This window comes from Moschus berezovskii, chromosome 10, assembly GCF_049115385.1.
Source record: "Moschus berezovskii isolate FMDL1 chromosome 10, NW_MosBer_1.0, whole genome shotgun sequence".
Classification (NCBI taxonomy): domain Eukaryota; kingdom Metazoa; phylum Chordata; class Mammalia; order Artiodactyla; family Moschidae; genus Moschus; species Moschus berezovskii.
The window spans coordinates 70,502,852-70,520,744 of record NC_142469.1 but is presented as its reverse complement, the minus strand read 5'-3'; the positions used below and the strand labels follow the sequence as shown (position 1 = coordinate 70,520,744).

At 44.0% G+C, this 17,893-nt stretch overlaps 1 protein-coding gene and 1 pseudogene across 1 annotated transcript in view; one reads left to right on the top strand and one right to left on the bottom strand.

Annotated features, from left to right (window-relative positions):
- Window positions 1-258: 258 nt before the first annotated feature.
- Window positions 259-2,656, bottom strand: LOC129560799 (heat shock protein HSP 90-beta-like; annotated as a pseudogene).
- A 9,061-nt stretch (window positions 2,657-11,717) lies between these two features.
- Window positions 11,718-17,893, top strand: part of NT5E (5'-nucleotidase ecto) — a 63,508-nt gene continuing 57,332 nt past the window's right edge. The window contains exon 1 of the mRNA XM_055433034.2: window positions 11,718-12,208. Coding sequence (XP_055289009.1) covers window positions 11,870-12,208 — 339 coding nt within the window. The 5' untranslated portion in view covers window positions 11,718-11,869. The remainder of the gene's footprint in view (window positions 12,209-17,893) is intronic.

The following is a 17,893-nucleotide window of genomic DNA, read 5'->3' as shown; positions in this document are numbered from 1 at the left end:
TTGGGTTTTTTTTTCCCAATACTTTAATTTCAGAACAACAACAACAAAAAAAAACACAACACAATATTCAAACCCCATGTTAAACGTGGATAGGGATAGGGCTTCCTTGAGGCCCTTGTATCCTGCCTTGGACAGAAGGACAGAAATAAAACAACTAGACATCAGCAAAGGGAACCACATGAGCCAGGGCCACTAGGGCTGCTGCTGGGGGAGCCATGGGGACACTATACAGAGGGAGCAGGCTGCAGGTAAAAACTCCTAATCTACTTCTTTCATGCAAGAGGCATCCTCGTCAGCCTCAAGGTTGGGGGGGCGGGGATCTCATCAGGAACAGCAGCACTGGGCTCCTCTGCCATTGCCCTGTCTTCATCAGTGGCCAGGCCAAGCTTTATCATGCGGTAGACACGGTTGGTGTGAGTCTGGGGATCCTCAAGCGAGAAGCCAGAGGAGAGGAGTGCAGTTTCAAACAGCAGCACCACCAGATCCTTGACAGCCTTGCCATTTATGTCTGCCTCTTGCCTTCTGCTGCAGGGTCTCCATGATGGGGTGGTCAGGACTGATCTCCAGGTGCTTTTTAGCCATCATGTAGTCCATGGTCGAGTTGTCCCAAAGTGCCTGAGCTTTCATGATGTACTTCATGTTGGCTGTCCAACTGTGGTGCTCATCACAGTGCAGCAGGGTGAAGACACAGCCTGTTGGAGATTGTCACCTTCTCCACCTTCTTATCCGAGATCTCTTTCATGAGTTTGCAGAGGTTCTCAAACTTGGCCTTGCTCTCCTCCATCTTATTCTCCTCCTCCTTGTACTCAGGCAGCTCCAGACCCTCCTTGGTCATGGAGACCAGACTCTTCCCATCAAACTCCTTGAGCTGCGGCACACAGTGCTCATCAATGGGCTCCATCACGTACACCACCTCAAAGCCCCGCTTCCACATGCGCTCCGCAAAGGAAGAGTTGGCAACCTGCTCTTTGCTCTCACCAGTGATGTAACAGATGGACTTCTGGGTCTCCTTCATGTGAGACATGTATTCTGAGAGAGAAGTCATCTCATCTCCAGACTGGGAGGTGTGATAGCACAGCTGCTCAGAAAGGCATTACTGGTTAGTGGAGTCCTCATGGATTCCAAGCTTCAGGATTTTAGAGAATGCCTCATGGAATTCCTTATATTCTCCTTGTCTTCTGCCAGCTCAGAAAAGAGGTCAAGGCACCTCTTAACAATGTTCTTATGAATAACCTTCATAATTTTGCTCTGCTGGAGCATTTCTCAGGAGATGTTCAGGTGAAGGTCTTCAGAGTCAACCACCCCACGGATGAAGTTGAGATATTCCGGAATCAACTCATCGCAGCTGTCCATGATGGACACACAGCGGACATACAGTTTGGTGTTGTTCTTTTTCTTTTTGTTCTCAAAGAGGTCAAAAGGAGCCCACCGGGGGATGAACAGCAGTGCTCTGAATTCCAACTGACCTTCTTCAGAGAAGTGCTTTACTGCCAAGTGATCTTCCCAGTAATTGGTAAAACTCTTGTAGAACTCACCATATTCCTCCTGGGTGATGTCATCACGGTTTCTGGTCCAAATGGGCTCGGTCTTGTTCAGTTCTTCCTGAGCAATGTACTTCTCCTTTATCTTCTTTGTCTTCTTTTTCTTATCTTTGCCACTATCATCCTCCTCATCTGAACCTCATCTTCAATCTTAGGCTTCTCTTCATCATATTTATCTTCCTCTTCTTTCTCACCTTTCTCTTCTTCAGCCTCATCATCACTGATTTCCTTCTCACGTTCTTTCTCCAGATAGAGTTTGATGGGGTAGCCTATGAACTGTGAGTGCTTCTTCACCACTTCTTTGACATGCCTCTCTTCCAATACTCTGCCGGTCTTCCTTCAGGTGGAGAATCACTTTGGTACTCTGGCCAACAGGCTTACCGTTGTCAGCAAGGACAGTGAAGGAACCCCCAGCAGAAGACTCCCAGGCATACTTTTCCTCATCGTTATGCTTTGTTATCACAACCACTTTCTCTGCCACTAGGTAGGCAGAATAGAAGCCCACACCAAATTGCCCAATCATGGAGATGTCTGCACCAGCCTGAAGAGCCTCCATAAATGCTTTAGTGCCAGACTTGGCAATGGTGCCCAAATTATTTACAAGATCAGCTTTGGTCATGCCAATGCCCATGTCTACCAGAGTTAGAGTATGCCCCTGAGATGATGTCAATTTTCAGCTCTTTACCACTGTCCAATTTGGAAGGGTCTGTCAGGCTTTCATAGCAAATCTTGTCCAAGGCATCAGAAGCATTACTGATCAACTCTGGAAGAAAAATTTCCTTGTTGGAATAGAAGTGAAGTCGCTCAGTCGTGTCCAACTCTTTGCGACCCCATGGACTGTAGCCTACCAGGCTTCTCCGTCCATGGGATTTTCCAGGCAAGAATACTGGAATGGGTTGCCATTTCCTTCTCCAGGAGATCTTCCCGACACAGGGATTGAACTCAGGTCTCTCACATTGTAGGCAGACGCTTTACCATCTGAGCCACCAGGGAAGTCCTGCTGGAATAGAAGGTATTAATAATAAGAGACGTGAGATGGGCAATTTCTGCCTCGAAGGCAAATGGCTCCACCTCCTCCTCTCCATGTGCACTTCATGGTGCACTTCCTCAGGCATCTTCAAGGATAAGAATTCAGGTACTAGAGAAAACTGAGCGGGTGATGGCTGCTTCAGGCTCACTTGCTGCAAGAAGGCTGCACAGAGGTGACTCAAGAGTCTCACTGTTGTTTTAATTTACATTTGAAAGTGAAAGAGGAGAGTGAAAAGGTTGGCTTGAAGCTCAACATTCAGAAAACTAAAATCATGGCATCTGGTCCCAACACTTCATGGAAAATAGATGGGGAAACAGTGGAAACAGTGTCAGATTTTATTTTGGGGGGCTCCAAAATCACTGCGGATGCTGATTGCAGCCATGAAATTAAAAGACACTTACTCCTTGGAAGGAAAGTTATGACCAACCTTGATAATATATTAAAAAGCAGAGACATTACTTTGCCAACAAAGGTCTGTCTAGTCAAGGCTATGGTTTTTCCCGTGGTCATGTATGGATGTGAGAGTTGGACTGTGAAGAAAGCTGAGCGCCGAAGAATTGATGCTTTTGAACTGTGGTGTTGGAGAAGACTCTTGAGAGTCCCTTGGACTGCAAGGAGATCCAACCAGTCCATTCTAAAGGAGATCAATCCTGGGTGTTCATTGGAAGGACAGATGCTAAAGCTGAAACTGCAATACTTTGGCCACCTCATGCGACGAGTTGACTCACTGGAAAAGACTCTGATGCTGGGAGAGATTGGGGGCCGGAGGAGAAGGGGACGACAGAGGATGAGATGGCTGGATGGCATCACTGACTCGATGGACATGAGTTTGAGTGAACTCTGGGAGTTGGTGATGGACAGGGAGGCCTGGCGTGCTGTGATTCATGGGGTCGCAGAGAGTCGGACATGACTGAGTGACTGAACTGAACTGAACTGAATGACATAGGATGTGGAGCATCTTTTCATACGCTTATTTGCTGTCTGTATATATTCCTGATAAGATCTTTTGCCCATTTTTAATTGGAAGAGTTTCTTTACTTATGGTTGAATTTTAAGTGTTCTTGGTATGTTTTGGGTAAGTTCTTTAACAGGAATGTCTTTTATAAATATCTTCTCCCAGTCTGTAGCGTCTACTTATTCTCCTGAGAGTTTTTCACAGAGCAGAGGTTTTTAATCTGAATGAAGTTCAGCTTATCGATTATTTCTGGCATGAGTCCTATCTTTGCTGTTGTATCTAAAAAAAGGCATCACCATACCCGGAGTCATCTGGATTTTCGTGTGTTATCTTCTTGGAGTTTTGTAGTTTTTTTGTTCTACAGTTAGATTTATGAGTAATTTTGAGTTCATTCTTGTGATGGAAGTAAAAACTCTGTTTCTTTTTCTTTACTTTTTTTTCTTTTGGCATGTGGATATCCAGTTGTTCCAGTAGCAATTGTTGAAAAGACTCATTTTTCTCCATTGTATTATCTTTGGCTTTTTGTCAAGGGTCAGTTTACTGACCGGTTTACATTTCTATGGATCACTTCTGGGCTCTCTATTCTGTTCCATTGATCTATGTATCTACCCTTTCATAATACTACACTGTTTTGAGTGCTGTAGCTTTACGGTAAGTTTCTAAGTTGAGTAGTGTCAGTCCTCGCTTATAAATTTAAAATATAATACTTATTCTAAAGTGTGTAGTGTATACATCCAAATGATCCTTCCAATTAGTATTATTTTAACCAATGTCCATCAAAGTTTTTAATTTTCCTGTGGAGAGATCAAGACGGTACAACTACTTCATAATTCCACTAATTGGCCAGAAAGAGGCTAAGTGGTGGAATTATAGGCTCTTGAGGTTTTATTCAAGAGATTTCTGGGTGAAATTCAGTATCAGAATCCTTATTTTAATTACAGATAAACATGGTATAGAACTGCAAATTCTCAGAACTCACTGAATATCTGTCACTGTAAAATTATGAGTTCAAATTTCCCCAAGTCAACTTAAAATATTATAATATATAACCAAAGCATATGAAAGGAAAATACAAAAACAAAAAATAAACTCTGATTGTAAAATGAATCTTACTCAGAACGTTCAAGAGGAAAATTTTATAGATTCATATAATTCCTTTTAGGAAATAGAACTATTCCTAAAAGATACCATTTTTACCCATTATAGTACATTTTAATTGCAACTGAAATCCCTTAAAGAGAAAATTATTCCAAGGAGAAGTGAACCATCCTCAGTGCTTACATATACAACCAGAACTCGAGCAGAACTTTGAGCCTTGGTTGAGGAATTTCCCAATTCAAGTCAGGATCCATTGGAATTTGCTAATAAATTCAAGTTAACCATCTGCTCCTATGAGCCCAGGTTTTCAGATGTTTATCAGTTAATACAGCTGTTAGTTTATGAAACTAAAGCAAGGGCATGAATAAAGAAAAAAGAATGGAAATAGCTCTTAGTGAACTTTGAATCACATACTCCAGAGGCTCACTGAATACAAGGGATTAGCTCAAAAGCTACTTGAACTTAATCCAGAGCTTTTTCCAAAAACTGTAGACTGGACAGAGATTCAACAGTGTAAGCAAAGATCAAATGAATCAATTCTGGACTATTATGAATGATTTGCAGGAAAAAAAAGAAAACATTTAAGCAATATTCTGGCTTGACACCTGAGTCATTCTCTAACCACCAATATGACCCTTTGCTTAATTCTGTCTTTTCAGAAGGCTTAGTTGAGGATTTGGCTACTTAGTCAAAAGACAATCTAGGTTGGTCTGAGTTACACATAAACGCTCTTGTTATACTGGCTGACCAACTTTTCCAAAACCGTTAAAAGAAAAAAAGGAGGTATCTATGAAAAGTATGAACCTTCAATTCACCAATTAAGTACACAATGCCCGTAGAAGGTAAAGCGACCCCCAACTGGTTTAATTCCCAACCAGTAGAGAAGCTAGCTTGAAAGAAAATAGTAGTAAGTCCTGAGGAAATAAGTCCTATTTGAAGAATCTGATTTTTGCTCCCTGATCTTGAGACCAGAGCTCTCAGGATCACTTATCTAGACCATTTCTAATTTCTGAAACTGAAGGGGGACAAACAGGGTATGAAGCCTTTAAAAAAACTTTTTTTATTCCAACTGCTATTTATAAACTAGTGAGTTTCATATTGTGATGTCTGACTCATGACTAGGTTTAGAAAATGAAGTTAGATCTCTCATTGTGTCTGTCTGAATACATGTATGTCTTAAGAGTCCTCAATATAATAATCGGTATAATACTTTCATTGTGCCTAGGTTTAATATAAGCTAACTAAGATCTTATATCTGTGTTGCAAATTTGTCAGCAAGGAAAATAACTCAATGTGAAGAAACTTTTAAGGAAAGAAAATGTAATAAGACAAGAATTGTAAAGAGATAATGAAAAGAGATACAAAAAAATGTAATGAGATAATGGAATAAGAGATAGTTTATTGAGTAGCTAGTCACTCCTAAACAAAATAAGGTACTGAAACATTTAATAATAAACATTGGCTCCCTCTTATAGAAAACCTAAAGATATTTTGGACTACTAATGCATATGGTTGGTGCCATCCTGAGAGGTTCTCTACAAGAAAGCAAGTATTTTTATAAATTTATTCTAAGTTATCTAAATTATTATCACTGGTGTTTATGTTCATCAATCTACAGAATACTACTATAAATGACAGTTGATGGTTGCTTAAGGAAAGTAGGATGCGTATTCTCAATAAAGACGGCATGTAAATGGAATTGCATTTTATTAAGGAAAAAGGAAGTAGGTCTGGTTTACAGATGATTGTTTCTGGATGGGCAAATTAAGTGATGGCTACAGAAAGTGAGGAAGGTTAGCAGAAAGCAGACCCCAAGAAAAGAATTTCATGCATGGTACAAGATTTCTTAAGATGCTGAACTGCGTTTGATAACAGATTTTAAGTTTATTTACCTCTTAAGTGATATATTCTGTAATTGGCCTTTGGAAACTTTGGTGCTTTAGCTAAGTGAATAACTGTTGTTTCACAGTGACCTATGATCCTATCTAACTGACTGTTCTAAACTCTTGATATTTATTGACAAAATTTTCTAAATCAGAATTTAATGAAGTCCTTTGACCTTCAGTTAACTTTGGGATGCTTCAAAGGGCCCCTGAAACATTCCAAAGAGAGATATTAAACTAATTAGGGTTTTTTGTACATTAAATTACACGGGAAGTATTGTCAATAAGTAATAAATCTCTTAGGTTATGCTGTTGTTCAATTGCCCAACTGTGTCCGACTCTTTGTGACCCCATGGACTGCAGTACACCAGGCCTCTCTGTCCCTCGTCATCTCCCAAAGTTTGCCCATGTTCATGTTCATTGCATCAGTGATGCCATCCAGCCATCTCATCCTCTGACACCCTCTTCTCCATCTGCCCTCAATCTTTCCCAGCATCAGGGACTTATCCAGTGAGTCAGCTGTTCCCATCAGATGACCAAAATACTGGAGTTTCAACTTCAGCATCAATCCTTCCAACTAGTATTCGGGGTTGATTTCCCTTAAGATTGACTGGTTTGATCTCCTTGCTGGCCAAGGGACTGTCAGGAGTCTTCTCCAGCACCACAGTTCAAAGGCATCAATTCTTCAGCGCTCTGCCTTCTTTAAGGTCCAGCTCTCACAACTGAATGTGACCACTTAGGTTATATTGTACAGTAAATATTACTAATATAGATATCCTAGAAATTATATGGAGTTTCTAAAATTCTGAAATGGAGTAAAATGTTATCAGCCATAATTCTAGTTATTGTCTACAAGTGTTATATGTCACAGCAGTGACCAAGTTACTTTGTCAGTTGAATTGTCATCAGATTTTAAATGTGCCTTTTTAAGTCTTTTGTCATTGTGGTTTCACTGATGCCGTTGCAAAAGTGCTTCCTTTTGATTAACAGAAAGAACCTTCTGAAGTTTCTAACCTTCAGGACCAAAATGCTGAACTGAATAAGAAATGAAAGAATTCTAATGGGAAAAAACCTCATGGCTTGATAAAACTGTTAACAAAAAGGGTTAGTTACAGAAGACAGTGAATAGATGAACATCATTACAATTTTTTGGTTTCCATCTGAAAAACTGTTGGGTTGAATCTGTGTTTTCCAGGTGTAAGGAAAACCTTCCCCTGCAACTAGTCATGGCTTACAATAATTTGGTAAATTATACATTTGTAAGCAGAAATTAAACATTTATCCTTTTTCTCTATCTGTTCCTCCAGAGACTAGAAACCCTTAGGTTCCCAGCAGCTTTATCACATAAATTAGGAGGGCTACCTCACTAACAGGTCAGAAATTTCAAGGTGTATTGGGTACCTTGTAAAGGGAGGAATTCACCTAGATCTCTTAAGTCCCTGGCACGACTCTCCCAGCCCTGAAAAGTGTTTGTTTTTTTTTTAAGTTCAGTCTGCGACTCTTTCCAAAAGTTTCAGCAAAGCAAAAAGCCTATATGATAAATTATAGTTAAATAAATTATCAGGCCATGGTTTTTTGAGACCAGACTTATTTTGAAACAAATTAGGTCTTCCCCAATGGCTCATCAGGTAAAGAATCCACCTGCAATGCAGGAGACACTGGAGATGCAGGTTCAACACTGGGTTGGGAAGATCCTCTGGAGGAGGGAGGAAATGGCAACGCATTCCAGTATTCTTGCCGGAAAAATCCCATGGACAGAGAAGCCTGGCAGGCTACAGTCCACGGGGATGCAAGAGAGTCAGATACAACTAAGTAACTGGGCACACATAGGTGACAATTGGCTTCCCAGGTGGCTCAGTGATAAAGAATCCACCTGCCCATGCAGGAGACACGGGTTCTATCTGTGGCTTGGGAAGACCCCCTAGAGAAGAAAATGGCAACATACTCCAGATTGTTTGTTTGTTTGTTTTTTAATGTTTTAGTTGTGTGTATCTTGAAAACCTAAGTACAGAAGGTTTACTCTGTGAGTCAAGTATTTTTTCCTTATTTGGGTCCGGGCTGTAAATCATCTTCTTACAGGAGCTCCATTCTTATAGGATGGTCTAATGTGATTTCCTCAAAGGAGGCAGCCAGCCAGCCTCTTGCATACATCATCAAAGAGTATGTCTCTTGCTCAACGATGTGCAGCTAAAGGGATTGTTTGGGAGAAATGAGACCTTGCTGGTGTTGGAGGATCTCCCATGGAGGCGTGGATCAGTAGTGGCTCGCCATGGGAATGGGGGCACTGGCAGGAACAATCCCGGAAGATGCCCCTTTGCCCACTCCATATTCTTGCCTGGGAAATCCTATGGACAGAGGAGACTGGCGGACTACAGTCCATGGGGTCGCCAAAGAGTTGGACATGACTTAGCGACTAAACAACAACAATAAAATGTGGATACATGTGGTAGAAATCAGGGTAATTTTAGAGAGAAAGAGACTATGTTTTGAAAAATGTTAAATCCAGTTTTGTTCATCTAGGTCTGCACTTACTGATTCATTTCCCAGAGAGTTCCTTGTTGTTACACTATATTATGGTAAAGGTAATTGAATTACTAAAAGGACACTCTAAGTTTTGTTTCTGAAGCTTATCTCAGTAATCTTCGAATGAAAATCAGATGCCCCCAACCTGCAAACAGGGAATCATGTATATTGGAAAAGATACAATATAAAGGATTGTTTCCAAACTGGATGGAAGGACTTTTTATCAGGTGCTCTTAACTAGCTCATGCACAGCAAATCTAAAGGGAAATTGACTCTTGGATTAATTCCCACTTCTAAAGGCCCCTACATCAGACTGGTCTATAGAGAAGCATGCTGACCTCAAACCCACCTTAAAACAAAGCTCAAACAGAGGAAACTATACCCACACCATGAGAAGAAGAAGATGACATCAGAAGTGACAGCTTACCCAAGATGCTGGACCTGATCGTCCGATTATTTATAATATTTTCTTGACTTCTTAGACCTTTGCATATAAATCAAATGTTTTTCTATCATGGACACGATTCTATGCTAATTTTAAAAATGAATCCAATTGTTATGTTTGCAGCTAATCATCTGTGTCTAATACTTCTAGACCACTTTGACAGATTTCTCCATTCCAAGGCTCTAATTGGCCCTAAGGAACTTTATTTTAGAAGAAAGGAAGTTCAGTCCTGTTCAGGTTACTCTTCATATTACTAGAATTCTCTCACCTGGCCAGTCAGTAATACCTGCTCTGATTCTGGCCATAAATATGAATTTTCCTCTAAAGTTACTCAAGCTCAGTCAGAGCAACAAGCAAAAATTCACCCAAGGAATTAAGGAATAAAAGCTCCCACAATTATGGGATGGATTTATGTGATTAACACCAGGCTATCATCATTTAAGTTTTAAGGCCTTCCTTTATCTTGAGAACAATTAAATTATACTAAGGATAACCAGCCTAGTAACACTAGGAAATTGGGCTGGGAGCCTATGAACTGTGCGGATATATAATTTCCCTGAAAAATAAAGATTGGTGCAGAATAATCCAGTGTTCTTGCCTGGAGAATCCCAGGGACTGCAGAGCCTGGTCAGCTGCCGTCTATGGTGTCGTACAGAGTCGGACACGACTGAAGCGACTTAGCAGCAGCAGCAAACTAAGTCAGATGACCTGAGACTATATTGGGCTACACTTAACGGAAGTTCTCGGCTTAATTCTTACTTATGACTTTAATAATACTGCTAGCTATGTTATTGTACATTGCCTGTTTTACAAGATTGTTGTTTCTTGCATTACCAAATCTGTGACAGAAACGTCAATGAAAATAATGATGACTAGGCGATTTAAAGAAGTTGATCAAATCTGTAGTTCTGTACGCAGTCAATTGGAGAAAGAAATGGCAACCCACTCCAGTATTCTTGCCTGGAGAATTCCACGGACAGAGGAGCCTGGCAGGCTACAGTACATGGGGTCTCAAACAGTCGGACACAACTGAGCAACTAACACTATATGATCAATGATTGTAATAGTGTAACTCTAGACATGAGAAGATACAACAAGAGGGAATTTTTCCTGGATCATAACAGATTAAGAGAGGTAGGTGGTCCAGAGCCCTTTGGTTACTGTTGATAGACCCAGTCCAGTAACAGCACATTGAGTGGCCCATCAGCAAAATCTTTGCCAGATCTAGGAATGAGTCGGAGCACTATGGGACCAAATGGTCAGGAAATGCCTTCCAAAGCACAGTCAGATTTATGACCATGAGAGAGCCCTGTCAACTACAAAATGGCACTTGCCATCTCCCTCTACAAGGACTAAACCATGTACTGCTGCAGCTGCTGACCTTCAACATCCCCTGAAAGGAGTTCAGGGTGGAGAGCAGAAATGAGGCACCACGTGCTGGTGGAGGTGGGGATGTTGTGGGGAGATGGGGACTAGAAGGACAGGTCTTCAGATAAATATTTTCAGGAGCTGATTTCATGAGCCCAATTCTTGTATTTCCTCACATCTAGAAAAGCACTGAAGTCCTTCATAGTGACGACCATTTCCTGTGACTCGTTAAAGCTTCCTGAGACCAGCAGAAATTGTTTGGAAGAAATAGGGACTTGATTGCATGTACTCTCCCTTCACCAAAATCACATATATATTCTCCTTCCCCCCTACCTCTTTGGAACAGTTTCTTTCTTTCTTTTTTTTTTGGAGCAATTTGAGGTGCTACCTCCCAGGCTACAGTCCTTTTTTTTTGCTCCAAATAAAATTTAACAGCCAACTCTCAGGCTGTGCATTTTTTTAAGTCAGCACTCCCACAGCCCCCAAAGCGCAGCGCTGCGCTGGCTCCCTCCTCTCACCTCTTCCCTTTCCACCTCCTCTCTCTTCCCTCTTCCCCTTCTTTCAAGTGAGAACTGGCAACCACAAACCCACAGAATCAACGCATCCCTCTAGAAAAATTTAGAGGCAAGATCAGCGAAGACATGGAAGCGGAGTGGACCCTCCAAATCCTCCCGCGCACGCCCCAAAGAGCAGCCCCTCACCGACAGGGGGACTACCCGCGTCCAGGCTCCCTGGTCGGGCCGGGACCGCGACCGGTGCCCTCCTCCCGCGGGGAACAGCCTCCTCACTGTTCCCGCCCGGAGCGAGTGCCAGCCGCCCGCCGCGCCCGAGCCGCCCCGCTGGCCAGGGTCGTACGGGGTGACCGCGGGGGTGCGCGCCCGGCCTCGCGGGGCCGGCCTCGGGAGAGCCCGCCCCGGCCCCGCCCGCCGGCCCGCGCCAGCCTCCGTCGACTCGCCGCCGCCCTCCTCCGACCGCGCGTCCGGCTCGCGCTCCCCGGCGCTCGCGCTCTCGCCGCCAGCCGCAGCCATGGAGCCCCGAGCCGCACGCGGCCCGGCGCTGAGACTCCTGGCGCTGGGCGCCCTGCTGGGGCCCGCGGCGCGCGCCTGGGAGCTCACCATCCTGCACACCAACGACGTGCACAGCCGCCTGGAGCAGACGAGCGAGGACTCGAGCAAGTGCGTCAACGCCAGCCGCTGCGTGGGCGGCGTGGCGCGGCTCGCCACCAAGGTGTCCCAGATCCGCCTCGCCGAGCCCCACGTGCTGCTGCTCGACGCCGGGGACCAGTACCAGGGCACCATCTGGTTCACCGTGTACAAGGGCACCGAGGTGGCGTACTTCATGAACGCCGTGGGCTATGATGCCATGGTAAGACCGCTAGCCCGGCAGGCTGGGGAGCCCCCGGGGTGGAGCGCCCGAGCGAGAGAGAAGCCCGGGCGAAGGAGCCGCCGATGATGGTCAGGCCGAGGGTGGCGAGCCTAGGACCCGGGCGCAGAGCGATGTGGAGAGAAAGTGAGACGCGTCAGTCTTCCAGGTGGATGCTTGCATAGACTCCCCTTGGCTGATTCGTCTTAAATGGACTGATGTTGTACCTCCACCAAGAAACTGGGTATTTAGAGGAGCGGGACTCGGACTTGCCAATGAGGCGGTTCAGCTGGGATGTGTAGGACCCCAGTTACCCTGTGCCCTGGACCGAGGTAGACCCCTTACATATCTCTCATTTACTACTTGGTCTTTGGAAGAAATGCTTTATTTCCAGTTAATTGGAAGGGAAACAAACTCAGGGTCAAAGAGGTTAAGTGCATTATCCAGGTCACCTGCTCCAAAAGAGTGAGAGAGACAGGATAATAATAGATCCTAGATCCCTTTGACCCCAGAGCCTAAGCATAATTAAGCTCACAGTCTTGGGGAGAATCCCAGCTGGACACCTATGTGCAGCTGACTTTCTCTGTGCCTTAGTTCCTGCCTCTAGAAAACAGGGTAATAATCGTGTCTGCTTTCAGAGGGTTGTCCCACACATAGTTGTTGTTTAGTTGCTAGGCTGTATCGGACTCTTTTGCGGGCCCCAGGGATTGTCATCTGCCAAGCCCCTCTGTCCGTGGGATTTCCCAGGCAAGAATACTGGAGTGGGTTGCCATTTCCTTCTCCGGGGCATCTTCCCCACCCAGGGATCAAACCCACATCTCCTGCATTGGCAGGTGGATTCTTTACCACTGAGCCACTAGGGAAGTCCACTTCAGAGGGTTGGCTGGCACATGGTATGGCCTTTTTAAATGTTAGTTCTTATTATTACTAGACACTGTTGTGGAGGTTTAAAAACAGAAATAAAGAAACTTCCCTAGGGAAACCAAAATGCTGAAAGCACTGGGTTTCAAAGAATTTCAGTAAAACCCATTTGGCAGCAGAGATGTAGGAAGAGAGTCTCACTTAAGAGATGAGAGGCTGTTAAAACATGTGTGAGAGTTGAAGTGCCAGTTCCCCAGTGCTCTGTTAAAGGTGATGCCTTATTTTGTTGGACTGAATTCTAGAAAAGGAGCAGAGAGGACTGGCACAGTAATACATAGGTATGACTTTTTTAAGTCAAACCAACGCCCAAGTTTAGCCCTGTGTGAAATCCTAGAGTGAAGGATTCTGTGTGGCGAAACTGGGGGAAGAAATCCTAGGAGTTTTACAAGAGGAACAGAGCAAGGGGTCCAGGGAGATGTGTTATGTGGATATGGGAGGCGGGGAGAGGTGTGGTCCTGCCTGGGATACAGCAGGCTAACGGTACACTTTGTATCAGAGGAACACAGAGGTGGGCAAAGCACAGTGCTCTATTTTTCCCCCTGGAAACTTGGAGAGAGGAGGACAGGAAAGATATAGGGGGTAGACTTTTTTTTTTTTTTTCCAGGAAAGCTCATTGTAGAGAGATGAAAGAAGGACAGAGAGGTCCTCTCTATCTGATCGTTGGTTTTAAGATTATTAGGAACACTCAGAGCCGCTGCAATTCAAAAGCTATGAGCCTTTGTGTTTATCTGAGCGCCAGTGTTTATCTGGGGGACTCGCCAGCGTCTGGACTGTGCCAAAGACTCATGGGTCTCAAGAATTCTGTGTATGGCCTCTTAGTGTTCTGATCTCAGCAGCTAGACCTGCCTGATATTTTGTCCTAGGTAATGACAGAATAAATATTTATAAAATTGAATTGTTACTAGCCCACAGTTGCCATTTCCTCCCAGAAAGAATAAACCTTATTTGAGTTTGTTTTGATTTCATCTACAAACCACAACGTTCTAAACTTTTCTTTTCGTGACGCTCTTTTTTCCACAGTTGTGTAGACTCCTTTCGGTGGAAAAAAAAAAGTGGATAATTCCCAGTTTTCCCAAATGATACTGTTTTCCTCTTTCAGATGAATTAAGTTCACAGTGTTAATCAAGTGTTTATGATAAGATGCGGGGTGAAGCTGAAGCAATCTACTACAAGTTACAGCCCATCACCACCAGGAATGTTTAGAATACTTATTGTTGGATGGATTTACTTTCTTTTAAATTTCATTCAAAACAATTGGAGGGGCCTGAGGAAAACTAGGCAACTTATGTAATGTTGGCAGGTTGTGAAAGGGGAGGAAAGCCGAAGATAAGGCTGGTGGCCAGGTTCTTAATAGAATCTCATCAGGTTCACTCCGTGCAGGTTTGACAAACATGATTTGACCTGCATAAAATCTTAGTTCTTGTGATGCTTTAGTAGGGGATAAAGCTCTGCACATTCACTGTGTTTTGGTTTTCCAGTGGGTTTTCACTGTCATTTTGCTTCCACACCTTTCAGGGAGTTTATTGCTGTTCTGCTGTTAAAATCCACCCCCAGCCCACCAACCTGCTGCCACCTCTTGACTCTCAGGAAGCTGGAGATGTAGATCAGGATGGAAAATAGTCGTGAAAGGATGTCCCCAGTTCTCTAGAAACTGGACCTGGTTAGAGGAGCCACATCTAAGGATGCATGGGTTTGGAGGGCAAAGAGGAAGTGACTAGAATTTAACTTAACCCCAGGAGTTCCCTCAACCTCTGGACATGCGAGCCCCAGTGAGAACAGTTGGAAGGGTTCTTTTTTTTTTCTTATTGGTAGCTAGTTGCTTTACAGTGTTATGGTGGTCTCTGCCATATATCAACTTGAATCAGTCATAACTGTGTGTGTGTGTGTGTGTGTATATCCCCTCCCTCTGGAGCCTCCCTCCCCTGACCCATTCCACCCCCCAGGTCATCACAGAACACCAGGCTGGTCTCCCTATGTTACATAGCAGCTTCCGCGAGTTATCCATTTCACACACGGCAGTGAATATATGTCAGTGCTGCTCCTCAACTTGTCCTACTTGCTCCTTCCCCCGCTCTGTTCACCAGGCTGCTGTCTATGCCTGTGTCTCCATTCTTCTCTGTAACTGGGCTCATCAGCACTGTTTTTGTAGATTCCATACATATGCATTAGTATACAATGTTTGCTTTTTTCTTTCTGACTGACTGCACTCTGTGTAACAGGCTCTAGGTTCATCCACCTCACTATAACTGACTCAATTTCATTCTTTTTTATGGCTGGTTAATATTCCATTGTATATATGTACCACAACTTCTTTAGCCATTCATCTGTTGATGGATATCTAGATTGCTTCCATGTCCTGGCTATTGCAAACGGTGCTGCAGTGAACATTGGGGTACCAGTGCCTTTCAGAATTGTGGTTTTCTCAGGGCATGTGACCAGTAGTGGGACTGCTAGATCGTAGTAGTTTTATTCTTAATGTGTTAAGGAATCTCCATACTGTTTTCCACAGTGGCTGTACCAATTTACATTCCACCAGCAGTGCTGAAGGGTTCTGATAGTGCTGGAGCCAAAGACAAGCTTGGAGACCTCTGAACCCAGCTGCCAGGCAGAAAACTCTAGAGGGAGGCCATCACAAGCTGCTAGTTAGTGTTGTTGTGTTGGTGGAGGCACAAGAAGACAGCTCTGATGTACTCACTGTGTGAGTTGGGCGGGTTGCTTTCCCTGAGCTTCCTGCTCCTAACTGCAAGACTGGCAGGATCAACCACCACCCCGCCTCTCTGTGTAAGACTTTTGCAAGTGATCCATGAGATGGCAAATGTAAAACTCCCTAGCTTCCTGCTGGCTCAGGGTAAATACTCAGTAAAGGTTAGTTCCATGTGTCCTGCCAAAAAAAAGAGAAAGCTGTGAGTAAGGGAGGTTGGGTTTTAAGCTCTCAGTTTATCTGATTCTGACTGCCCAGCCCAGCCTACCAACCTCCTCCGCCCACTCCACCAACTTTTCTACGTGCCATTTCTGAACTATTCTTTTTTTTTTTTTTTACATTTTTTTTTGTTTTTATAGAAAAAATTATTTTTAAATGCTAATCATGTAACATTTTCCATCACGGAAGCGGTTTATATTTGCAAGACTCACTAGAGGTTGGATTTTTTTTTTGGTTTGGGCTATTCTTCATGTTTACTCATTGAGTAGACTTATGTGAACCCCCAAAAGCACAGAAGCAAAGGGATGCATCTCCAGGGATGGGATTCTCACCACCAAGGTGGGCTGTGGGGAAGGGCAGCCTCCTTTGGGCCCTGTTGTAAGGCCCTGGCCGCTGAGCCCACTTTCTGTCTGACAGCCAGCAGCCTCAACCTGAGCAAATCACTCCCTGATGCCAGAGCCAGCAGCCTGAGTGGGGCCCGTGGCCCCTGACTTTGCCTCCCCCAAGCCCAATAGATCCCCTTTAGTCCACACGCCTCACCTTCCATTTCCCACGTAGGCGGCCTTCCTCACATGTTGATGTTTGTGTTTGATTTCTATGTGCGCTTGTAGAACCTTTGTTATAGTTTTAGTTGCTTAATGCAGCTCATTCTGTTACTCAACTCATTGTTTCTTTTGTGCTGAACTGGTCTTGCTGAGGGTTTGTCAGTGTCACTGTGTCTACCATGTACACGCACTGTGCCTCGTGCTTCCCGAAGACCTCCCCACATTTTAGCTTTTGCTCCCCTTTGATGGGTTTGGACATCATGCTGCAGTTCCACAAATGTGCTGCCCCAAATAGCCTCCTGCAGGTCCCACCTGTGAGACTTCCTTTAGGATCCATACCCATGGGCAGGATTGCTGGGCACAAGGATGTGTACACTTCCTCAAGAACTGACCACCAGATGGCTTTCCTGGGGCCTTCTATTCACCCCACCTGCCCCCAGGCAGATATGACCCCCCCCTCCCACATCCTTATCCCTACTTGGCATCATTCTCCAGCTTTCCAAGAGGTGTAAAATGACATCTCACTATCTGAGCTTGTGTTTTTCTAATAGTAAAATTAATATGTTTGTTAACTTCATGGGTTTCCTCTGCCCTAACTGCATGTTCTCATGCTTTGTTCTTTCTTTATAAATTAGGTTTGCTCTAGTTTTCTTACTTTCCAAGAGTTCTAAGTATTGATCCGTGATCAATTTTATTTTTTCTAATTTTTTTTTGGCCTTGTCATGCAGCATGTGGGATCTTAATTCCCCAGCCAGGGATTGAACCTGTAGCCCTGTGCAATGGAAGCACACTGGACCACAAAGGAAGTCCCTGCAATCAGTTTTAGGCATTGTTGTTTCCTCCTCTAGGGGATCTTTCCAACCCAGGGACTGAACCTAGGTCTCCTGCATTGCAGGTGGATTCTTTACCATTTTTAGATCCATTAATTTTGTCCCTAGCATTGTCAACTTGTTTTATTGGGTGGGAATTTTTAGGACATCAGGCCCAGGCCTGGGAAATAGCATCTCAAGTGACCCTGAGAGAACTGCTTCAAGGAGGCAAGGGGAGGAGCCTGGTTGTATAGTTTTGCAACAGACGGTAGATAGTCTGAACATCAAAAGAGTTATGTCAGTTAAAGAAAACTAGATATCCCAAGTTAAAGATTGTAGTGCTTTTCTATGTATGGGAAGTTGCAAGAGTCTGGCTCACTGAAGTCATTCCTTTGATGTGTATCTCTGAAATCTGGGGCCAGTATCCTGTGTTTTCATATCCTGATCTTTCTCAGGGCCCACCCTAGGGAATGGCTGCAGTCTGATGGCTGCT